The sequence below is a fragment of the Saccostrea cucullata genome, unplaced genomic scaffold, assembly GCF_032062105.1.
Source record: "Saccostrea cucullata isolate Sc308-1 unplaced genomic scaffold, CSIRO_AGI_Scuc_v1 ctg2193, whole genome shotgun sequence".
NCBI lineage: Eukaryota > Metazoa > Mollusca > Bivalvia > Ostreida > Ostreidae > Saccostrea > Saccostrea cuccullata.
In genome coordinates, this window is record NW_026921021.1 from 57,120 (window position 1) to 83,301 (window position 26,182).

The window sequence follows — 26,182 nt, forward strand, 5'->3', positions numbered from 1 at the left end:
ATAAAATTATTTTTCTGGATAAATGTTTTAATATCTCTCAATAATACACAAGATTGCCACTTTTCCTAAGGATTAAGAATAAGGTTAAATTTGTGAAAGTGCAAGGATGTGTCAATCAAACCCACCAAAAAACTGAAATTTTAATAACTTTTAAATGAAATGAGATTTTTAATTCATTTTTGTGTGAAATGCTATTAAAATATCCAAGTCGTAATATTATAGAGAAAATATTGACTTCAAATCTGTGTCCAAGTACCTTTAAAAATTTCAATTAATATTTCTTTCTTCCATGATCAATATGAAACATATATTTTATGTTATGGTATACACAAAAATATCTTCCCAAAAGCTCTTAAATTTTACAAGTCACACTAATTGAACTGTAGAATTTTTCCATTATTGCTTAGTCTTTTTACCCTCATTCGGATTCTGTATTTTTTCTTATGGATTTCCATGCACTGGAAAGGTTTCTTTTGCATTGTTGATATGCAGTCTGTTTTCAGGTTACAGTTTGTAATTTTGCTCTTGGAGAAATAAAGAAAAAAAAATTGTTAGTGAAGAAGTCATTTATTAGACTTTCATGTGTATGTGAGTGTAATTGATATAAAAGTAAATAAATACTTAATAAACAATTGTACACAGTAAACATTTTCTGTTAAACCAAGAAAAATGATTAAAAGTTCAGCTTCAGAAACTATATATAGATAGATGTATCTGTAGAGTAACTCTCATACAAAATAAACTTCTTCCATTCACTAAATACAATACACATCCAAAACAGCTGATATTAAAAAAAAAATAAAAATTATTTCCTGTTGCTAAATATTTACACACTCACAAAGCTTTCAAACTCTAAGAACTATGTCTTTATTAAGGAAGATCTTCCCCTGAATAAAACTTTGTCCATCACTGTGTGGCACACTGATCTTCCGAGTTGATGTTATCTGTTGGCAAGTCTTTTTTAGATGACTTGGGGGCCCTAAAACTTGTTTGTTGCGGTACACTAGCAGATACTTTTGGTATAGAAAAGTCCAGATCTATTCCCTTGGTGTCTGAAAAAAGTAAAAAAAAAAAAAAAGGTCATATTTTAATAGTGGTCCAAGATCATCTCTAAAATCAAATTAAAGTGTGTATATATATAAAACAACAACAAAAACCAAAAGATGGCAGAATTGGGAAATTTCTCCATTTTCTGAAATAATAATCATACTCATTGCTTTGACGGTATGTCCTTCAATCACTTTCAAAATATATATTTACCAGTAATATTTTATAACTAAAAAGTGCAAAGGCACAGTTTTGAAGTTAATATTTTCTCAGATTTTCTGTATAATATCACAACTTATATATTGCAATAGCATTTATTGCAAGGGTCGCAACATTTGTCATGCATTACCTTCTAATGGTTCTTTCTTTACAACACTTGTCAATTTCCCATTTTCTTCCCTGGTTTAAAAATAAAATAACATTATTAGTTACAAATTTTGTAGACAATAAATTAAGAACATGCAGATTCCATTCTACATGCAAAAGGTCTCTAAAATAATTAAAGTGAATTACCAAAGTAAACAGAGAACTGCCACTTCAATTTATTTACCCTCTTTCTCTGGGTAATAGAATATAACAATTAATCTTAAAGACAAAAATTAACAATATACCTTGTTCCCTATGTATATATTTGACTGTATTTGGTCAATTGATCTCTGCCTACCTTTTCTGCTGCCGATTTTCTTTATAATGTTTAAGCTCTGCCTCCATCTGTAACACTCTATTGGTCAGTTTTTTATTCTCCTTCTCCAATCGTTTGTTCTCATTCTTCAACAGAAGATTGCTGTACTGATCCACGGCTCCTGAACATGAGGCCTTGTACGCGATGGCCGAGTCATTGTTGCTCGTATTACTACACTGGCTGTTGTTATCACCGGGCCTCACCACGGGGTCTTGGAATAATGTCTTTTTTGTTGGTGGTATAAGAACTGTACAAGAAAAAGAGAGAAAATGTTATCAACCCCCATGAAGTACAGTAAAGAATTTAGGGTGAATATGAAAAATGCATACAACATTAGCAACTCAATTACAAACCAGTAGTTTCATTGTCCTGCTGCAGGCGACGAATTTCATTTTTCAAGGTTGAAATCCTCTTTTCATATCTGTCCACCACTTCACTGAGTTCCTGTTCCCTGTAGGGATATATTTAATAAGAATACATGAAACTCAAAGGTGCTGAAGCAACAACAAAAAATAGTGACTGGACAAATGCTTTCAATTAGGTTCAAACTGATAAGAACAACTACAATATATATCTCATAGTATGATAATTCTGTTAATTACCTTTCTTTGGTGGAGTCCTTGGCTTTGTCCAGTTCCATTCTGAGAGCAAAGTTCTCTCTCTTCTTGTCTGCCAGTTCTCGGGCTTGTGGAGTGAACAAGTCTTCTTCGTTTCTCTCTGGTAATAAGTAGTGTTCAATGAATAACACAGATATTAAAGCCTTTCATTAAAAATATTTCAGTAAGATTGATGTACTTTTAATTCCCATCAATATTTTCAATTTAAGAAATAATAGATTACTAACATTTTTACATGTAATTTAAAAGCTTGCATAGTGGTACTCCATTGTTCCTTTTCCAAAATTTCAATAAACTCAATATGTCTACTTGTTAATACCCCTATACCTGATAATTTCCTGGACTCCTTAAGCCTCTTTTCTAGATCTACTTTGTTTTTCTCTAACTCCGCCACTCGTTTGTTCAGATCCACCACTTGCTTCTGGTATCCCCGGAGATGTTGGATCTCTCTGTCCTTGACCTGTAGGTCCGCCCACAATTTGTCGTTCTCCTTTTCCTCCTTGGACAGTTTCTCCATGACCTCCTGACCCACAACCTTACTGTCAACTTCCTGAGGAGATAAATAACAGACAGTCACCACCCATTGATAACTTTTCAAGATATTTTCAATTCAAAAGCATAGCACTATCGGACTTAAAAGTGTTCCCAAATAAGGACTGGTTGGTGCCCATTTACATAGACGTGTGACTTGATGACTTAAATTTATATCTCAGATATGTTTATATCAAAGGTCAAATATATTTTTCATAATTGGGTCTGCCAAAAGATGAACAGAACATAGGTAATCAGAGATTACAGAGCTCACCTCAACAAATGTTGTCTTTAAGTAAGGCAAAGTCACACAATTAACTCTTACAGAAGTGTACATTCCAAAAATGAAAATATTTTAGCAATTTTAATCTGATTTTGAAATAGACCTACATAAAAAATTTAAACTAGTTCTTCATGAAAATGTAATTAAAATCCAGCATCTGAAGCAAATTTGAGAGTTTTCATCTCTTGATGCAACATTTGTGCAAGTTTGGTTTATACAATGTTATATAAGCCTTATAGTTTTTTGGTAACAGACCTGCAACCATAACTTTTACCTGGTCTATTAACTAAAAATGTATGTCGAATTCAGCATCCGAAGCAAGTCCATTAGTGTGCATCCTAAGATGTATCACCCATGCAGGTTTGCTCATTATAGGGCTCATAGTTAATTGGAAATGAAACATGCATCAAAAACTAACATTTTCACTCATCAACAAAAAGTAGGTCAGATTCAGCATCCGAAGCAAGCCCGGTAGTATGCATCCTTATATGTATCATCCATGCAAGTTTGGTCATTAAAGAACTCGTAGTTACTTGGAAATGAATCAGGCACCAAAAACTTTAACCTATTCACTCAACTGGAAAAATGTATGTTCATCAAAACAGCATCCGAAGCACTGACCTGGAAGTATACATCCTTATATGTATAATCCATGCAAGTTTGGTCAACATAGGGCTTATAGTTACTTAAAAATGAAACCTGCACCAAAAACTTTAACCTGTTCAGTCAACCAGAAAATGTAGGTCAGATTCAGCATCCGAAGCAAGCCCTGTAGTGTGCATCCGTAGATGTATCATCCATGCAAGTTTGGTCAACATAGGGCTTATAGTTACTTGGAAATGAAACCTGCAACAAAAACTTTAACTTGTTCACTCAACCGTAAAATGTAGGTCAGATTCAGCATCTGAAGCAAGCCCAGTAGTATGCATCCTTAGATATATCATCCATGCAAGTTTGGTCAACACAGGGCTTATAGTTACTTGGAAATGAAACCTGCAACAAAAACTTTAACCTATTCACTCAACCGTAAAATGTAGGTCAGATTCAGCATCCAAAGCAAGCCCTGTAGTGTGCATCCGTAGATGTATCATCCATGCAAGTTTGGTCAACATAGGGCTTATAGTTACTTGGAAATGAAACCTGCACCAAAAACTAAAATTTTTTTTTGTTAATCAATTAAAATGTAGGTCAGATTATCCTAATAGGCTCTTTCCACTGGACACATAAGCTTACCTGTAGTGTGCATTTAATTGCTTATTGTATCATCCATGCAAGTTTGGTCAGTTATATAAATTTTGTTATAGTTGACTTGGAAATAAACCTTCACCAAAAATCACCAAAAATGTTAACCTGCTCCAAAAACATTATTTTTGGTCATTCCTTTGCTGAAATTGCAGCATCTGAAACTTTGACTGATGTAAAATGAAACACATAGAACCATCTTCCATGCATGTCTAATCAATATAGGACATAGAAGTACTTAAAAAGAAAACTGCTCCAAAAAACTTAACCTTAACCTGGGACGCCGACACCGACGCCGAGGGTATTACATAAGCTCCCCCAACTTCGTTGAGGTGAGCTAATAAAAAGTAGATCTGAGAGAACCATTTCAACAACATACATGTATAATGGAGTTATAGTCCACAATTCTCTTACATGTACAGTTTAAGTGGAAGAAGAAAGTCTAAGAAAGTGTATTTTAGGTAAAATACAGACATAAGGGAAATAACTGCTCAATCAGTAACTGCTCTAAATGTTTTTTGACAAGAGTTTATACATTTTTTTATACCAGACTAAGTATAAGCTGGATAAATGTGTTAAAGAGACTGACTTACCTCTAGCTCTTTCAATAGATCTTGAATAGATTTCTTTTGTTTTTGAATGGTAAGTCTTTGAGAATTGAATTCAGATACCAGTTTTGCTCTCTGTAATATGAAATGAAATGTATTAAATGATGACTTTCAATTTATTCTATTAGGTATTGGATTGTCCATTATTCTTCAAAACGTATTGAACTTCTATAAGAAATATTGATCTCATGTATTATTACATAAATACTTTTAATCAAATTTAAGAATCCTATGTCCACCATAGATAAGCTCACAGACAAAGCTATCTTAGTTTCGTTAAAACAATATCAGCCTGTTTTCAGTAATACTTTTATATTTTAGACTACTCTTCCTTACTTGACAATTTTTTTTTAATAACGGTATATGTCCTGCCGGTAAATGTGTTAATGTACTTCATTGTAAGGGAGTAATAAACAAACAAAAAAGTGTATGTTCATCAAAACAGAAACAACACTGACTTTTGAACTTATCATTGGATCCTAGCTCTATGGGTGTATTCCTTAAGCAAATCTTCGTCTATGTAAAGATATAGCAAGAAAGCTAAAAAATCTCTGAGTCACTGCAAGTCTCACTCATTGGCTTTCACCTTTAACAAAGTGTAACTGAAATAAACAGGTGTTTTGAAATTCACAATTTTTATCCCTTTCACCCATAGATGCTTTGTGCCAAATTTGGTTGAAATTAGTTCTGTGGTTGCAGAGAAGAAGCTGAAAATGTTCAAATGTTAACACACGACGAACGACAGTGACGAAAACATTGAAAAATAGGTCACCTTTTTACTCAGGTGAAAAAAAAAAGTAATCTTGTTTTTACTGGTCTCAGTGATTCTTAAAGAGCACCTACATTTGTAATGAAGCTCTAAATATACATCATGGAGACTGCTGAGTAATAAACAATACCTTCATTTTCTCCTCCAGACGGAATTGTTCTCTTTCATTCTTCAGGGTATCACACTCCGATTTGATATGCTCCATTTCTTTCTGTTTTCAATAAAAAAAAATATCATCTAATCTGTACACTACATGATAAGATTTCAAGGGAGAAGTGAGAAAGACTGCAGACATTAGTATTGTATCACAGTAAAATAAATGTAACATTTCCATCATTCAATAAGTTGCTTGATTTAGAAACATCTTTGATTATAACAGCCCCCCCTTCTGAAAATTGGGAGGGTACTGTAAACGTATTACATTTAGCAGTGTATTCTATTTAGTGAATTTAGCGGAAAGCATCGTCCACTAAATCAAGCACATAGCTAAACATCTTGTTTATGGTAGATTTATACATGTATCTAGCACATTCAGATAGCACTAAATCAAATCTACACTAACCTGTAGAAACATGATTTTCCACCAAATATCATACACACCAAATATAATTCATTTACAGTATATAGTGATCGGGATGTCTGTCTGTTATGCTTGGGGTACCCATCTCCTCAGACACTGAATGAAATTTAATGAGACTTTTACAGATTCTTTGTTACAAAGTCCATTGTGCACCTCCTATTTTACTTTTTTATTGGAAACATATTTACAGGTTTCCCATAACAAAACATTGACACTGACATTTTTTCTATAATATTGAAGGGTATGCATCTCTTAACTCCTCTTATACTCTTATACTACTAATTAAAATTTAATGATAATTTCATAGATTCTTTATTACATAATCTGATAATGCCATTGAGACCACTTATTTTACTATTAGATCTGACACTTATTTTAGGTCTTCCAGAGCAAAACATGGTCTTTGCCATTATAATCATATGATATCGGAGGCAGGGGGTATCATTTAGTGAGCTCAGGGCTCACAGTACCTCTAGTTTATCGCAGGATGGTTTCTACAAAAAATTTAAGTCTCTCTTTCTGAGCAGTAGTATATCATACAGTTAAACAATGGAATTTTAATACATAAGATGAAAAAAATATAAAAATTTTGCCTTGGATGTTTTATAATTCCTTTTCATCTGTCTTTACATGCATATAGTTGCTGTAAATGATGTAGCTTTCATGCTCTACCCAATTTACCTGTAAAATCTGGGGAATACTGGCACCCGACTGCATCTTCTTTATCACTTGTTCAAGTTCCGAGTTCTTTGTCTTGTAATTTTGAACGTTGACCTCCAGCTCTGATATGGTGTAGCGGAGTTCCTGAACCCCCTCCTTCTCTAGCTGAGCCTGGAGAGTCTGAATCTCGGATTTAAGTGAACCAAGTTCACCGTCTTTCCTCTCTATCTCCCCCTGTAGTTCATCTCTTACAGGATTCACAATGCTTTGGTCAGATGACTAAAATTCAAATTACCTGTGGTATATTAAGCTTTCAAGGCTACATGTACTTTTATATTATCCGTTCATGTTTGAATATACAATAAACTTATAAAAAAATCTAGAAAAGCTTAACAAAATAGATGTAATTATCAAATTAAGATATTTTTTACATACATGGATGAGGATTTTCCAAAATTTGATAAGTAAACATTAGATGAAAATTTCAGCTTAGCTGCTCATTATTTTTCAAGAAAAATACTTTGTCCACGATTTTACTAGACAAACCTTGTATACCTGGAAATTTCCTTTACAAAATGAAATGTCTTTTATAATGCTCTCCAAAAAAACAAACAAGCAATCATTTGTACCTTTCTATCAAAGGCCTCTCAACAAAGAAAAAACTCTAGATGATTTAGATCATACAGCAAACACTGGAGTGATACAGATCAAAACTAGTATGTCACTGCAGAATAGTATTTGTTCTCCAAAGCAGAGAGCAATCACAAAATTGTACAAATCCTGATAAATGATGCTAGCTGATTTCAAGCATTTACATCAATACTTCATTAACAGCACAATGGAATATCAGTAACTCACCTCTTTAAGTTTGTCCTCAGTTGCCTTCAGTTTACATTGGAGACCCTCCAGGTCCCTCTTTAGTGACACCACTTCCTCTTCCTTTGCTGTGATCTTCTGCTGTAACTCTGAGGTGACCTTTTCCATGCCCTCTTCCCCAGCTTTTAGTTCATGCTCCATGGACTGAAGCTGTTCTTCTAGGGAGTTGATCATGGAATCCTTCTCTGCCATCTTGGTTTGCATTTCTTCTAGGGCTGAACTACTTGCACTTTGATCCAAGTTCTAGATTTTGATGCATAGAATTTTAGAATGTTATGTAAAAGAAAATCATATATTTGAACTCCTTAGAAAGTTTCTTATCATAAAATAATTCAATAAAGTTACAAATTTTCTTAACCTTATGAAAATAATCTTGGGTTAAGTTCATGTCATACATAAAGATGGGGCTATAGTTTACCTGTTTGAGTTGCCACATCTCCTCACTCATACTCTGTATCTCTGACTTCTGACTCTCCACCTCTGACTCTAGGAACTGACACTGGTCCTGAACGTCTGCTGCCTCCCGCTCTTTATCCCTCACCGTGGATTCCAGCTGCATGTTCTTCAGCTTCAGATTGTGGATTTCTGTGTTAGCCGAGGCCAGCGACTGCTCCAGCTCCTCCATGGAATCCCGTAAACTGTTGGTCTCATCTGATAGCTCCATCACACGTTCCCACCGCGTCTGCAGGACTTCCTGCTGCTTGGCATACTCTGCCTTTCCCTTCTCTAATTTTGCTCTCAGTTTCTCCTTTTCAGATGAAAGCGTCTCCATTTCTTCTTTCAGATTCTGAACTTCGTCAGTATGGCTTGCCCTTAGGTCCTCAACAGATATTAATTTTGATTCCAGGGATATTTTTTCCTCTTCTAACTTTTTAAGTTCACTTTGGAATTCCTTTTGTGTTTCCTCTAATAAACATATTTGCTGAAATAAAAAGCAAAATATAGTTTATGTAATAATCTTTCCTTGTAAAATGTTATGCCTTCAAACAGAAAACATTAAACTTTCATACCTGTTCAAAATGTATTACTTTCTTCTCTTTCTGTTCAAGTTCAGACTGTAACTTTTCATTTTCCTCCTTCAATGTCTGGATTTCAGCCTCCAGCTTTTGACAGTACTTGTTTTCCTCTTCACTATTCTTGTGATCTGTTAAATCAGACTCTTTCCCATGTAAAGCCTCAATCTGTCTCTGATAGTTGACTATTTCCTCCTCTAATTCCTCCTGTCTTTTTGTCAGGCCTGTCACCTGTTCCTTCGTTTCCTCCAGACAGTGACTGAGCTCTAACACTTTTTCCTCTGCTTCCTCCCAGTTTTTGGTCACATCCTGCAGTCTTTCGTTTAGATCTTGATGCACTTCTTTCAGAGAGACCAGCTCCTGTCTCAGTGCTTCTGCCCTGTGGGATTCAACCTCCTCCTCTTCCCCCCTGGCCTGCTTCCATTCCTCATGTTTCCTTGTTTCTTCCTCCAGTGAAGAAAGTCTTTCCTTCAGGTGTTCATTCTCTGCTGACAAAAGTTGAAGCTGTTCCTTTGTACAGCCCTCTTCACTGTCCTTCCTCTGAGATTGTACATCATCTTGATCTTCTGTTTGTGAAGATTGTTCTGTATACATAGATGTCTCAGCAGTGAACTCTTCAGTCTGTGTTTCTTGACTTTCTTTGGAATCTAAGCTGCTATGACTTGTCTCTGTTATCAGCTTCCCCTCCAATTCCCAGACTTTTTCACGTGACACCCTGCTTTCCTCCTGGGCTTCTTTTAGATTGTCCTCCAGGCATTCCACTTCCTAAAAAACATCAATTATTTTGAAATTGCTGTATTTCATACAGCTTTCAAATTTGAGGTCTCCTTATTGAAATTTTGCATTGTACTTTTTGATTATTGTAACGTCAATTACAGTCATGCTACAACTTATGAAGTGCCAAAGACAATTTTGAATTGTGATAAATGTTATTCGTTATGTATCCAGTAGGTAAATATTTCAAAAACAGAGAAAATAAAAATCACAGTCGATAGCATGAATTCATTACAAGCCTGTTTTACTGGGCATTAATTTCTTTAAAAATTAAATGAATATTTCCGGTTTCCCTCTTAAGGAAAAAAATTAAATGATAAATCTCAAGAATCTATGAATATGATAAAAATCACAACTATTTATGCCTATTTTTGACAACTGTTATCACCTGTTGGTAATTCTTCATCTGATCCTGGAGACTGCTGACTTCTTCGCTGAGCTCCTCCACTCGTTCCTGTAGTGAGACGTTCTCCAATGAGAGTCTCTCACACATCTCTGTGTAGTCCATACTCTCTGAATGGGTTCTATTCATACAACTGGAACTTTCAGACCTGTGTCTTGTAGAGTGATTCAATTTTGCGTTTTCTTGAAGTCTCTCATTTTCTTCTTGTAAACTAATAATTTTGCTTTCATTCTCATTCATTTGAGTTTGTAGACTATTAATTTCCTCCTGTAGGTTTGAAATGTCTGAGTTCTGTCTTTGCAGATTTTCCTTTTCATCCTTTAGTTTACACATACACTCCTCCAGGCTTTCAACCTTCTCTGTCTTAAGCACAAGCTGTCTCTGAAAGTCACAAATGTCTTCTGCATATTTTTGGCAACTCAGACAAGGTCCATGAACATTTGCTTCTGATGAACTCTCACTCTGCATGATTTTTTCATGAAGTTCGACACAGAGAGCCTCTTTTTCAGTAACAGCTTCCTTAAACTCTTGACACAAAGCCTCTTTTTCATTCACAGACTGAGCCAACTCCTCGCACTGACAACGCAAGCGTTCCATTTCCTCCTGAATCATTTTATCTTGTTGGGATTCGAATTCCTCCTGCATTTTATGTTTTTCTTTGGCATGTTCTTTCTTCATCACCTCCACAATATTTTGGAATTGCTCCATCAGTTCTGTGGGATCTTTGAGATTTCCCTTTTCTTGTTCTAATACATCTATCCTATCCTGCAGCTCCACAATATTCTTTTCCAGTCTGGCTCTTTCCTCATCATCCATGACATTCTCTGACTTTATTTCCTGGGATTCCTCCTGCAGACTCACATTCACACTCTTATCCAGTCTCTCCACCTCCTCCGTCCTCCGTAAATCAGTGAATTCCACATCCATTCTGCTCCTCCTACACCTCACACAGCCCTCCTTCTCTATGTGTGTCTCCTTCTCTACAGATTCCATCATCTCTTTCCTGACCTTCTCCAGTTCCTCTGCATGTTTCAATGTTTCCTGGTGAAGATCTGTCTCAAGTTCTTGAATTCTCTCTGCCTTCAACCTTTCGCTATCACTGAAGTTCTCTTTGAGTCTATTTAATTCATTTTTACTATCTTTCAATTGACTTTCTAAATCATTCTGTTTTTCCTCCGCCATTGAAGAAAGTTTGTTCATTTCTTCCACTTGTGCTTTAACTTTCTCCTCAAGTTCAACTATTTTTCCGTTTGCCTCTTCCAGCATCCTCCTTTCACATTCCAATTTTTCCTCTGCAGTTTTAGCCTCTTCTGAAGACTCCAAGCTTCTCCTCAAGTCAACAAAAGTATTCTCTAGGTCCTTGTTCTTTGCCTTAAGATCCTCTTTTTCTGACACATGTTGTTTGACCTCCTCTTCCAAGGAAAGCACTCTCTGTTGAAGCTCCTGAATCATATTATCCAAATCACTGGATTCTGCTGTGGTTTTCGACTCTTCTAATTCCTGTCTCTTCTCCTCCAAAGCATTCTGAAGCTGCTTATTCTCTGCTTGAAACTCTTCAATAGTTTCTTCAAATACTTTAATAGTCTAGAGGAAAAAATATTTATCAACACTTAATTTGGTAAAAATCTTAACCAAACTGATAGAAAAGTTCATGAAATGAAAAAAGGGTTTCTTACCTTCTCTAGTTCATGTATTTTATGTTCCTTCCAATTTTCATCAGCTATTGAGGAGGCACCATTCATCTGCTCCAGTTGTTCTTCTAAATCAGTAATTTTTCCACTTGCCTCCTCAAGCTGTCTCTTTACACTCTCTACCTCCTCAGTTTCATCACCCTCTCTGCTATGTTGCTTAATTTCCTCCTCCAAGGATACAATTCTTTGTTGGAGTTCCTGAATGACACCAGTGTCATCTGTCTTGGATTCTGTCATAGTTTTTAACTCTTCTAGTGCCTGTGTCTTCTCCTCCACTGACTTTTGCAGCTGCTTGTTCTCAGATTGGAAATCTTCCACAGTTTCTTCAAATACTTTTATTGTCTACAAAATACATGTTCATGTGACCAACACTCCATTGCTAAATTTTATCAGAAATTTAATTATTAAGACTTATTGATTTTTTTTTTTTTTTTTTTCTTTTTTACCTTTTCCAGTTCCTGCACTTTATTGTTGAGCTTCTCTACTGTACTTTGATTTTCTTTCAACTCATCATTGGAAGTTTTAAATTTTTCAACCTCCAATAATTGTTCCTCATTTGCAGCCTTCAATTTTTCAACTTCTGACCTTAGATCTTCATTGGATGACTGCAACTTCTCCACCTCTGACCCCAACTGTTCATTGGCTGATCTTAACCTTTCAACCTCTGACCTCTCCTCTACACCCTCTTCTGTTGGTTGTCGTATCTTATCTAGCTCAGACTGACATTCCTTGACCTTCTTGTTTTGAATCTGAAGTCTGTGTTCCAAGTGAAAATTCTCATCTGACAATGCATTCATCTTCTCCTCCATGGACTTCATTTTCTGAGTTTTCTATGAGAAAATTAATATTTCAATAATCTAGGGATTTGTTTTTAAGTGTTTTAGACATAGAGAAAAATCTCTCTGAAATCTTTGTTTAAACTGGTATGTGTTCATTATTGTCTTTTTCAATAAACAGCTAGTATCACAGATTTAAAGTTTGACCTGTGTAATAACTGAATAATCACTCATGCATCTGTATCTTTTTTTTTTATGGAGTTTTTTTCAATTTCATCAAATTTATAAATTTTTCTTCCCTCTCCGCCAAACCAAGACAACCCAGACTGATGACTGTGGGCCTTACCTCTATGAATTTTTCCTCCAGCTCTGTCAACTCCTGTCTGACATTCTTCATGTCCTCATTGTTTCTTCTCTCGCTTTCTTCTAACTGTAAAAAGGAAAAACGTTTATCACTCAATTCTTAATGCCATTTCACCTACTACACATTAAAACAGATTTTCAGTTGTTTTTTTTTTTTTTTTTTTAGAATGTTACGTCTACATTTTGTAACATAATCTCTACACACATCAGTGATTTACATATGTACATGGACACATGTTAATCTCTAAATACAAGATTAGACAGACCACAGTGCAGTTTTTCAATTGCATAAAAGATGCCTTTATAAGCAGCCTTTAATACATTTTCAAGTGAAATAATGCAATTTATTCACTGAAAAAAACTGTTTTAATTTGTTACATTGTGAAGAATATCAGCGATACTTTGTTACAATGTGAAAGAGAATCTGAAAAAAAACTTTCAAATTTTCTTCCCTTCAAGAAGTGTTGTAAAAAAAAAAAACTCTCTGATCTGATACAAAAATCATGAAATTTTAACACAGTGGAATATTAAAATGACATACAGTTCTGTTTACACTAATCTTTATACACAGTATACAGCGAAATCATTTAGTACAAAGGGATATTGGGAATTTATGGTTATAGCAAAGTTATCTTAGATTCCCACCTACAGTATATAAATTTAACGAATTCTTTGTTATTTTATAGGTCCCAGTGACTTCATTATAACAGAGTTTTACTGTAAGAGTAAGATCTCTCCACTGAGTGGTTACCTGTATCACTCTGTCCATTCCCTCTTTGTTTGACTGTAGTTCTAGACGGTGATACTCTTCTATCTCCATTTTCTCTTTCTTCAATTCTTCAAAGTCATTAAGTAAGTCTTCATATTTGTCTTGCCTTCAACAAAAGTAATTCAACATCATTCATCAAACATTAATAAACTTTAATAGGTAATCAAAGATTAGTAGATTACTAGGATTCCAATGATTGTTATATAAAAAGAAGTGATGTAAAGTCATCCCAAATAAATGAGCCTAAAAATCTAATCTTCCCCTGCTTTGCTTTAAGGAGAATATAACTTTTTTTACAGTGTAGCTTATGTTAACATTTATTGCAGAGTGTATATTTCATGTTTTTACAGTTTTCAAAGTTTTGCAAAATTTATCACCATGCAAACAGTTTTAAATAATTCAACATATTATTAAACTAACAATTTTGTAAATTCTTTAACTTGTGCAAAAATAACCCCCACACAAATGTTTCGTTATATGTAAATTGCTAAAAAAAAAAAAACCTTCTGCAGAACAGATGGGCTAGAGTGACTCGGGTAAGGATTGTGGCCCACAACTGATCTTTTTTTTTTTATTTAAACTTCAATATCTGAAATCCTCTGTTCTTAAGAGTTTTATCATGGTCCTATCAAAATTGAGATATCCTGGTTTGATTGTACACGTTTAACTTACATGTCTAGGAGCTCCCTAGCCAAGGGATCCACAATGAAGGCCTCATCGTCCTCTTCCTTAATTTCCTCAGACTGGAATGTCACATGCTTCTTTTCTGCTGGCTCCTGGAGTCTCTCATTTGACTTGCGTTTTCTGATGTGAGGAGGGGATATGTCTTCAATGCCAGTTTCGTCCGCCTCTGAATTATTTTCATATTATGGTTACAGAATTTACAATATACACCAAGTAGTATATATTACATTTATTTTAAGCCACTTTTCTTGGGAGAAAATCATGAGTTCTACTTTTGGTATAGATATATTAAAAAAAAATACTGACTCTTGATGAATGTTTTACCAAGGTCAGAATTATAAGTCTAAATATCAGTGGTAAGTATTTTCAAATCACTTTTATGATTTTTTTTACCATTAAAAAAGTTCATTCGGTTGATGAAGCTGAATCGTCTGGGAGAACTGACAGAGGCTCCCTTTCCTGGACACCATGTTTTACGTCGTTTGGACTAATATAGAAATAAAAGCAATATTGAAATTAGACATGCAACTACATGTACATCATGTATTTGAAATTACTGAGTACACATCGATTCCATAAAAATTTGTATCCAAGACCACATTTACAGTACATTCAAATGACAGCATGATCAATTACAAAGTATCTATATTAAGTATAATAGAATACTGTGTATTTATGGATATATGTAAATAACACAAACCCTTTTCTCCCAAAATTCAAATATTTTTGCTAAAATGTGTGCCTCTCCCACTTTATAAGTATTATTTGTTTAGTTTAACACCATAATTTTTGGCCAAGACATATAATTTGGTGAAAAGTGTGAAAATGCAACTTTACAGCTCAATACATTTTATAGAAATATATGAAGTTTTCTTACTGCAAAGTTTCTGGGGGCATTTTCAAGTGTGTATTTTAACATATTACACAATTAAAATTTCTAAATTACATTTCCTTTGAAAGAAATATTGAAACAAGAGGCCCAGGGGCCACATCGCTCACCTGAGCAATTGGCTAGGAAAAAGCACACATCAGATCAGAACTGAAAGTTTACTGGGGGGGGGGGGGGGGGGGCTTGTATTTTAAACCCCCAAGGGGTCATGATTTGAACAAAGCTTGAATCCACACTACTTAAGGATGATATCCCTATAAATATCACTAAGCATGGCTTTAAAGTACTAGAAAAGAAGATTTTAAAAGTTTTCCCTAGAAATTCCTATGTAAAACTTTTATCGGCGATTTGGCCCAACCCCACCGCCAGGGGTCATGATTTGAACAAATTTGAATCTACACTACCTGAGGATGATTCCACATGAGTTTCATCTTTTCTGGCCCAGTGGTTCTTGAGAAGAAGATTTTTAAAGATTTTTCCTATATATTCCTATGTAAAACTTTGATCAGCCATTTTGGCCCCACCCTACCCCCAGGGGTCATGATTTGAACAAACTTGAATCTACATTACATGAGGATGATTTCAAATGAGTTTCATCTTTCCTGGCCCAGTGGTTCTTGAGAAGAAGATTTTTAAAGATTTTTCCTATATATTCCTATGTAAAATTTTTGATCGGCCATGTTTGGCCCCACCCACTTTATGGGTATTCATGTTTAGTTTAAACCAAATTGAATCTAAACTACCTGAGGATGATTTAAAATGAGTTTCATCTTTCCTGGCCCAGTGGTTCTTGAGAAGAAGATTTTTAAAGATTTTTCCTATATATTCCTATGTAAAACTTTGATTGGCCATTTTGGCCCCAATTAAAACCCCTGGGGGTCATGATTTGAACAAACTTGAATCTACACTACCTGAGGATGATTCCACATGAGTTTCATCTTTTCTGGCCCAGTGGTTCTTGAGAAGAAGATTTTTTTAAAATGCCATTATTTTTTCTCTAATTCATTATTATCTCCCCTTGGAAAAAGGCGTGGCCCTTCATTTGAACAAACTTGAATCCCCTTTACCCAAAGATACTTTGTAGCAAGTTTGGTTGAAATTGGCCCAGTGGTTCTCGAGAAGAAGATGAAAATGTGAAAAGTTTACGACAACGACGCCAACGACAACGACGACAAAGCCAACGACGACAACGACAGACAACGGACAAATTTTGATCAGAAAAGCTCACTTGAGCCTTTGGCTCAGGTGAGCTAAAAATACTATTGAAACTCTTGAGTTTTGTGTAGGAGATAAGAAAATTTGTTTGTGGTATGTATCCTTAAACATGAAATTTTTGGTAGAACACTGCCACACTGGATTATCTACTGCATATACCTGTGGGATAACCTCTTTTTGCTGTGTGGTTCCTGACTGGATGACATACTTCAGAGAGTTCAAAAGGTCATGGTATTTCTGTTCCATTTCTTCTTTTTCTTTCAGTTTCTTCTCTAAATCTTCTTTTTCTCCTTGTAATTCAGAGACATCTATGTTTTCCATCTACAGCATATAGATACAAGCACTATAAAATTGAATGAATACAGTAAAAACGTTTATAACAAAGTGCCAGGGACAGATGACTTTGCTTCGTTATACCGGGGTAAGTGTAATTCGTTATATCCATTAAGTTTACAATATATTTAAAAGCCCTGGGGAATAAGAATCACTTCCCTGTTAGCATCAATTCATGTTAGCTATAATGGTGTTTTACTGTAATGATAATAATAACTGCTACATATTAATTGATGCCTGACTTTAAATATAAACATTGTAAAAAAGTTTGTAGCTAGTCTTTTGAGTGAATGCATCTTCAATGTAGAAAAATATAACAGGTACTTGTGTGAATACATACATACACCTTCCACCTATATAGATTCAATTTTAATATGACTGAGATCGATCTTCTATTTTAAAATTATATATTCCAACACAGGCCTTTCAAAATCTGCCGGTAAGATTTTTAAAGATTTGTTCTATATGGTACCGGCCAAAATTTGGAAAAAAATCGCGTAAAAATACGATAGACCCTACCATATATTTACACAAGTTGTGGTTACGTAGCTTTGTATTATTGTTAGTCCGTAATGGTATCTTATAACGTTTTTGATTGGTTAGTCAAGAAGATCATTAAAGCGTTTGAATAAATGAAACAAAAGAGATTGCGTAACGCGTCTTGTAGATTTTGTCGAAAACGAAAGTAGATTTCGATCTGTCAAATTACTCTGTCACTGATTTTGAAAAAAGCTAATGACTATGGATATATTTTAAATAAATACGGCCAAAAAAATTAAAAATAGGAATCCAGGTGTCAGAAATGAAAGTGTCAATTTAAAGCCATGGTAATGCGTTTCACAAAAGATTTTAAGATACAAGGAACTAGACCGCGGAACACAATTGACAGATAGAGAAACCGACATGAACAATAGGTAGTTCTTTGACCACCTCTGTACATTTTAATAGCCTCAACTCTTCAAATTTAAGTGTCAAAACCCGCAGCTGACGATATAAATTACTTAATGTCCTAAATATTGCAAGTTTTGTGTAACAAAAGGACATAAAACAGAATTTATTTCTTTATCCTTAAACATTTAAATTTTTGGTATTGTAACCATATCCAGTAAAGTGGATTATCTATTTTTTTTATCTCCAGTTTGATGTCATCTTTGTGTAATTTACACGTATGTATATTATTTTATAGAGAGTACCAGTGCATGAAAAATATTCTGTTTATTGGTACATGCTATTCTTTCAGTTTCTTCTCTCTAATTTTTTTTTCTCCTTGTAGTTCAGAGAATGAATTTCATTTAATGCAAATACAATTTCATTTCTCTTTTATTAAATTTAAATTTTGAATTTCCATTTCCTTTCGTATATATTTATATTTAAAACATACCACTTACAACTCAAACCTTGCAAAATTTTTTGAACAAATTTATATAAACAAATATATATATATATAGTTTTACCTAAATATATTTCTACTCTGCTCAAATAACTAATTTTTCGCTGTAATTCCATCAATCCATGCTAAACTTCACATGTAATGTGTATTTTACTGTAATGACAAAAAAAAAACTTTGAAACATGGCATAAAATATAACACTGTATAAAAGTTGTGTCCAGAAACCAGGAAATCCTTTGAGTGAATGCATCTTTAATTAGAAAAATTTAACAGGTACTTGTGTGAATACATACAGGCTACACCTTCCATCTATATAGATTTATTTTTGATAAAGTACCACCTGGCTCAAATCTTTTTGAAAGCCCTGCTCCAACATAACAGCATAGCTTTTCCAAACACTGATATGAAAATAATTAAAATGCTTATCACAATATACCGCTTTAATTTTCTCCTGCAGTTTCTGGATTTCTTTATGACTTCTCTTCAGTAGGGCAGCATCAGAGAGAACTTCATTGACCATAGGTTTGTTGGAAATGGATTTGGCTCTGGTTGCAAACTAAAAGGCAATATGTAATAAATTTTATGTGCAGAGTATAAGTTTTTTTTTTCATGTTAAATTCAATAGTACACATAGCACACATTAATTTCACATGTAGGATTTTTTTTTCAAATCTGAAAATAGTGGTCCCTTTAAGATTTTAAATACTTTCAAATTCAGAACCTGGGATCGTATTTTTTTCTGAAATCTGAACTATTATGTAGCATAGAATGTTTTACCTTAAGCGTACTGTGAGATTCCTCCAAAGAAGCTGGGGTGATGGTGGCAATAACGGCCGTCTTAGAGTTACCTCCCAGTGCATTCTGTAGGATACGGGTCAACTTCGAGTCACGATACCCAATATGCTGATTACTGAAAAAGCCAATCGGAATTGAGATAAATCTGTCAAAGGACTTCAGTCATTTAAAAGAATGTTTACAAAAATGAAAACAAATGTGATCTGCAGATTTTCATTTCCAATCTCTTATTGTAAATTTATCAAATCCTTCAGTAAAAATATAACTGTCTTTGCTTTTGAAAATGTTCTGTTTGAATCTGAATATAAAATTGAAACATAAAATTGGCCTCCCAACCTGACTCCCTCGCTAAGTTTGGCAATAATACGAGCCAGGGTAAAGAGAGATTTGTTGATAGAACAGCCCTCACGGAATCTGTCTCCTGTGTTCTCTCCCGCCTTCTCAGAACCCGCCAGATCCACAAAATTCTGTACAAATATAACACGGATGTGAGCTGGATTTCCTTGTTAGAATTTTAATTTAACAATATTAAGAAAATATGCAAATAACTGAATACTGTCATATATTTCATGAGAAAATCAACATAATATTACATACCAGGTGTGCCACCATTACAGCTGATTCATCATCTATCTGTCTGCTCTCTATTATCTACAAAGTTTAAGAAAATAATTAAAAACATAAAAAAATAAAGATTACAAGAGGTATGGGGTATAACACATGAATTCAAGTTGAATGTGTTGAAATTGTCTACAAAACTAAAGAATTACTTAACCTGTATCTAAATAAAAGTTTTATAGAGACTAGAGCATTAATCATACATATATCTATGCAGTTGACAATGAAAGAGAAGATCTTTGAAGATGTTATATGTAGTATACAGAGAGAGCATTAAACATACTAAATGCAGTATACAGAGAGCATTATACATACTAAACGCAGTATACAGAGAGCATTACACATACTATACGTAGTATACAGTGAGAGCGAGAGCTTCTGTCATTCTGTTTGGTCTCTGCCATATGTCTTCTTGCTGGAAGAACAAAACATGGACTTAGCATCACATAACTATATTTTGCATGAGACAACTTTTTTGTGAGTTTAAATACAAACCTTCTCCCTCCTTCAGGACAGCGTTCAGGTCACCTTCATTCATCACATATCGTTCTTCTACACCAATGACATTAACATTTCTTTCCTGAAAAGCAGAAATTTATATTTCAGTAAGAAAACAATGAAGACTGTTTTTTTTTTTTTTTTAAGTACAAAAAGCCTTCAGATATGTGGGGGAAAAAATTAATTTCTTTAAAATTAAAAAGAAACAGACTAACACCTTTTCTATAGACATTTTGCCCAATAATTGTTTTTTATCACTGCTGAGACAGCAGTATCTCTAAAATCAAAATCATGACAAGAAAATCAAAAGTTGACAAAGAAATTTTCTATTGTGATGAGAGGGGATTCTTATCCAACAAATTTGTCAAAATGTATGAAAGACGTGTATATGTAATAGCCTACTAATAGCAGCAGTGTGGTTTTAAAATTCTTTTATAACGTACATGTTTAAATAATATTTTAAATAAATCCGCTTTGTTGCATTCAATCTCTTATTAAAAAGAAATCAAAATCAATTTTCAGCTTCTGAGAAACATTAAAGCTAAATATCCATTAGAACGTATGTTGAGTAGATAAAAATGCCAAAACTGAGACTGATAAATGCCAACAGATATATATAATATTTGATTTGTAAAAGTTTGTTTACGGTATCTTCTTGGATCTTGATGATTTTGTCCTCAGTGGATAGTAAGTCTGACACCTTCTCGTTGTAAATCTCCATGTAACAACAGCGTACCAGGTACTCTCTGTCCGGAATCTTCAAAGAAATAAAGGGTTTATTAGGTAAGCCTTTGTCAGAGTGGTTGCAACTTCATTGTTCATGAAATGTAAATTATTATTTTTGTGTTGCAGAATGCCATGAAGTACCCACCTACCTATCAATTCTATTTTATCCCAAGTCAAGAGCGAGCGAGAAAGAGAGATAGCAAGCAAATATTCTTAAAAATAGCCTTATGTATATCTATAAAGACAAAAATGACTGCAAACCTTGTCTATTCTTGCAAATATTTCGTTAACAGCCAGTTTAATGATTCCTGGATTCATAGCACTTCCCGACATTGTAAAGGTCTTGCCTGAGGAACTCTGTCCATATGCAAAAATTGTTCCTAGAAAAAAAACGAAAATCTTAGCAGGATATTAATTGTAAATAAAGCTAGTTCCACAGGAGTAGAAAACTAGCAACTGTTAATTTCCATGGAGAAAGAAAAATTATTTTAAAACTTTTCAAACAATGACCTTAATTCAAATGGCACATTAGCAACAAGGAAAAAACAATTCAAAGTACCCATGTTTACAATGGACAGTTGGTTTTATGACTATATTAGTTGATGCAGTGGGGTGTATGTAAATCTTAATCTTCAATTATGTGACTTTAATAGAAAAATATTTTTTTTAATCTGAAACCAAGCTATGATTAAAATAATAAATTACTTCTGTTAAAGAAATAACTATTTTTTGTTACCATGAAAGCCTTGAACAGCTGCATCAATTATTGGTTTAGCAACTCCCTGGAACACATCATAGGTTGTCATGTGTTCATCAAATATTTTATCTGAAAATGGAACATTCAATGGTTGAATATAGACTTTTAAAAAAAAAACATGAATTGTGTGTTTGAAGAGAGATTCCAGTTCCTTACCAAAGGTGTAAGGAACCCCGGGTTTGCCACTCTGGTCCAGAGGTTCCAGTGTGTTGTCCTTGACATTCCACACCTTATTCTGTCCAGTATTTGCTTCCCTAAGAGTATCAGTTAAAGAATTAGTGATGTATATCTCAACCATTTTAATTTATGATGATGTATATCTCAACCATGATGTATATCTCAACCACTTTAATTATCTTAATTTATTAAAACTTACAAATAAGCATTTTTTTTTATTATATAAAAATATGAAAAAACTATAAACCCTTTTAGACTTACTAAACATGCTAAATGTAATACATGTAATACATACATCATGTACATTGTTCCCTAATTGTTTACTTTTTGTGTAATTTGGTGTTCAGCAGTCTTATAAAGAGATTGATAAATCTCAGCTAACATGCTGTTCATATATAAATTTTTAACAATCAACACCATGTTTAATTCTTCCTTACTTTGCAATCAAAGGACGCACACGGATAGCCACCTGAATATTGTCCATCCCCCCTGTAAAATAAACCATTGTAATCATTACTGGTATTTGTTGTATGGGAAAACTATATTAACAAAATTAAAAATGAGGGATAAATTATCACCTACCAAAAGTCTGTCAGACCAGTAGAATTCTGAAGAAAACAAATTGAAAAGCATAAATATGATTTAGAAAATGTTTCTCAAGAGTACATTTATATTACAATACTTATTATGAAAGATTTTAAATTAATCGTGATGGGCAGAAGGAATTGTAGATGCAGATCTGTAGCGTTATGGTTTTATATATTTGTCTTTGACAATAACGCTACAGATCACATAATGCAAAAAAGGTGCAATTTACGGCGCAATAATTTTTGCGCACTTATCCAGAGAATTTCTCCACTTTCCAGCATAGGTCAATTAACTACCTTTCACTCCCTAATTCTAGGCACACTGTTCAACAAATCTGTATATTTTATCCATCACCCAACCCTTTATAATTGTCTCTACAAGAGATAAATCCGCTTGATTAAAATTGTCTGTTAGATTGCTATATTTACATTTGCAAATGTTTTCCTTTATATAACACTACTGAAAGCAATGTGTATCTATAACTGTATAAATGCCGGTACGGGGACAGGAGGTCATAGATGAGCATATGGATAATCGTTCAACGTAATTTCTCAGTGACATCATAAAAGGTCGACACACGTTCAGTGGATAACATACATGCCGTTGGGTTTGACACACGTTCAGTGGATAACATACATGCCGTTGGGTTTGAAAAATAATGCATTTCACTCGTTAATAGTCACAATCAGGCAAATTTAAAGTATGAATAAGTCATCAATGTAAATATAAGTTATAAGGTATCATTTTAAAACATCTATCGGGCTATAAATACGGGTTGGTATGAGATTAAATTCATCATAAAGCCATTTAATTTAATTTGGAGTTTAATCTCGTGACCAACCCATATTTATATCCTGAAAGATGTTTTAAAATTATACCTTATTTCTTAATAAGTAAATTCACTTCAAGCAAGTTTATTGCCTGTAGAGACAACTATAAATGGTTAGGAGGTAGATAAAATATACATAGTGGCTACAGAATGTGTCTAGAATTAGAGAGTGAAAGGTAGTTGATTGATCAGGGCTGGAAAGTGGAGATATTCTCCCCAAAGTTGTGCAAAAAAATATTGCATCATAAATTGCACCTTTTTTGCATTACAGGATCTGTAGCGTTATGGTCAAAGACAAATATATAAAACTATAACACTACAGATCTGCAGCTAAAGGCAATGGAAATATCATCATAATAGAAGATAACAACTAAGCATATTTTACGTTTCAGAATAGGTCCAGGAAAATAACTATATTTAGCTATATAGCTTAATTTACCTATCTAGCTTTATTTACCTGTATAATATAGCTTTATTTAGCTATTTTAGAATAAGTTTCTGTTTTATGATAAGCAGACAAAAAGTCGCATGAAAATTATGGATGATATTTCCTTAAAATGTTCGATAAAAACAACCTAGGGCATAGATAGTAAAAACATTGCCTCTTTAAACACTTTTTAACCAAAAATGCATCTCTATTGTTTGGATAGCTGTCCCTCACTGGAAGTGCGATGAGGCATGACTAAGTGTGATTGCTTTGCATTGTGCTGAATTATACAATTACCAATCAATTATCTTCTTGACCAGAACTGCTTTTCTTTGTTAAAGTAGCTGCTGAATCACAGATTAAGTGTTAAACATAGCCCCAAAACTTTTAGATCTTTGATTGCAATTGCACAAAAGAAGAAACATTTTTAAAAGTTGGTTTTTGGTGAATTAATTGTTTTCAGTCCATTTCAAAGTTGAAAACTAATACTGCCTCATTATGAGACTTTTTGTCTGCTTTTCATAAAGCAGAAATTTACTCTGAAATAGCTAAATAAAGCTATACTATATAGGTAAATAAAGCTATATAGGTAGATTCAGCTATATAGCTAAATATACCCAGGTCTGGTACAATCACTAGATTTAGCTACGTAGCTTGATTTACCTACATAGCTTTATTTACCTACCTGAGGTAGCTTTATTTAGCTACCAACTCAATTTATTTATATAAAAAAGCATTTTTCTCAGGGTGTGCGGAAAATATCCTTTTGATGCAGTGATCATTTTCAACTTTGAACTCATCTGAAAACAACTCAGGAAAAAATCATTCTTGAAGAAATGTCTTTTTCTGCGCAATTGCAATCAAAGTTCTGAAAGTTTTGGGGCTATGTATGACAGTTAGAACAGTTACTCCTGGAATGAAATGACAAAGAAGTCCAGTTCCGGTTAACACGATAATAGGTCAGTAATCATTCAGCACAATGTGAAGTAATCATACTCAGTCATGCCTCACCGCACGCATGAGAGAGAAGACAGTAATCAAACAATGGAATTACATGTTTTGCTCTAAATTGTCCAAACGCAGCAATGTTTAAACTATCTCTGCTTTGGATTGTTTTTATAAGCCTCCCTAGTATGAATATCAATAGTCTCTTGATTGTGATTTTTTGTCTCTTTTAAATAAAAAATAAAATTTTGAAAAGTTACATTGAAATAGCTAAATAAAGCTACCTGAGGTAGGTAGATAAAGCTACGTAGGGAATTCTACCTACGTAGCTAAATCTAGTGATTGTACTGGACCTGATACCGGTGATTTTCCAAGACCTGCAGAAATCTGTCAAAGTTTTTCAAATCTTCAGGGTATTTTACTATGTTTAACAGAGAGCATTATTTACTATTTGAACACATTGTATGTTATGTTAGTCCTCTTATCATCTGGCTAATATAGTATTAGTCTGTTAGATTATAAACAACAGAACAAAATAGAATGACGTATCGATGGAAAGTCGTGGTTAGAAGCATAGAAATGCAAATTGTAAACTGATGATTTGTCTAATTTGCTGCTTCTGAGATTATTGATGATGTTTCTTTCTCATTTGTACATTTTCTTTTCTATAATTCCCATTGCATATCTAAAAATTTGGAACAAACACATACCTAAGATTTACTTTCTTTCAAATCTTCCTCCATTTAACCAGATAAGCCAATCAAAACTTTCGTTTTAATGAACTTCGGTATCGCTAAAACTCATGTCCGGATAAAAATGGAAATAACCATATAAATAAGCGATTCGTATTTTACAGTTTAAAAAACTATTTATAATAGTTGAAATCATAAACATCATTTTACAGTTATTGATAGTTAACCTTTTATTTACGAAAATTTTCAATGTATCCAATCATACGTCATTGATTGATTAATTGATTGAATTTATTCATTTTATTTTATTTATTTATTGAAATGACATGTATCAAATTGTTTTAACATAATTGCAATTCTTTTTAAAACTTGGTATATTTGAGCGTAAACTTGCTAAGTTTGGCATCCTCAGCAGGAAAGGAGATGATGTCCAACAATCAAAAATGAGGGACAACTCACTTAATGACATCAAGGATGTGAGTCGGTATTTTTCTCTTGCTAATGCACTATCAATGATTATAGAAAGCCAGTTTGTGATATTTATTGAGAAGACAGCAAATTAAATAGTCATTTTGTCTTTTTGAACATACCGGTATTTTATTGAGTAAATCAAAAGGATTGGAACCAAGTTCTATACAACTCACTTAGTTCCTCTCTCCTTATATATCACAATATGTCATGCAAATTAAAGAAAAATAGTACAATTGATGCAAGTGTTTCTCTATTTGACCAAATTATTTGTAAACGATTTTGCAGTTTGCTTTCAGAGACTATCACTACATTGCATTGAAATATATGGAGATAGCGAAGAGTGTTCGAACTCAAAAGACCATTAAACATTACAAAAAGGAAAGAAACAAAGACGGACCTCCCAAACATCAGAGGTGGGATCAATGCCATGGAAGAGTAAGCATCCCCTGCCGACCGGTCACATC

At 33.8% G+C, this 26,182-nt stretch overlaps 1 protein-coding gene across 1 annotated transcript; it reads right to left on the minus strand.

The window, feature by feature from the left end:
• Window positions 1-572: 572 nt before the first annotated feature.
• Window positions 573-25,315, minus strand: LOC134258999 (centromere-associated protein E-like). The gene is made up of 32 exons (XM_062741584.1): window positions 25,266-25,315; window positions 22,204-22,255; window positions 21,746-21,843; window positions 21,569-21,658; window positions 21,094-21,212; window positions 20,753-20,863; window positions 20,104-20,188; window positions 19,956-20,023; window positions 19,588-19,641; window positions 19,327-19,457; window positions 18,973-19,105; window positions 18,632-18,751; window positions 16,632-16,793; window positions 14,762-14,855; window positions 14,357-14,534; window positions 13,667-13,790; window positions 12,899-12,982; window positions 12,223-12,606; window positions 11,762-12,118; window positions 10,071-11,669; window positions 8,906-9,673; window positions 8,314-8,817; window positions 7,878-8,138; window positions 7,041-7,298; window positions 5,910-5,990; window positions 4,996-5,085; window positions 2,674-2,896; window positions 2,332-2,446; window positions 2,083-2,180; window positions 1,712-1,976; window positions 1,397-1,446; window positions 573-1,052 (listed from the first exon to the last, which is right to left on the minus strand). The coding sequence occupies exons 2-32, from the start codon at window positions 22,248-22,250 to the stop codon at window positions 907-909; spliced, it is 6,897 nt and encodes a 2,298-aa protein (XP_062597568.1). The 5' UTR covers window positions 22,251-22,255; window positions 25,266-25,315; the 3' UTR covers window positions 573-906.
• Between the last annotated feature and the right edge of the window lie 867 nt (window positions 25,316-26,182).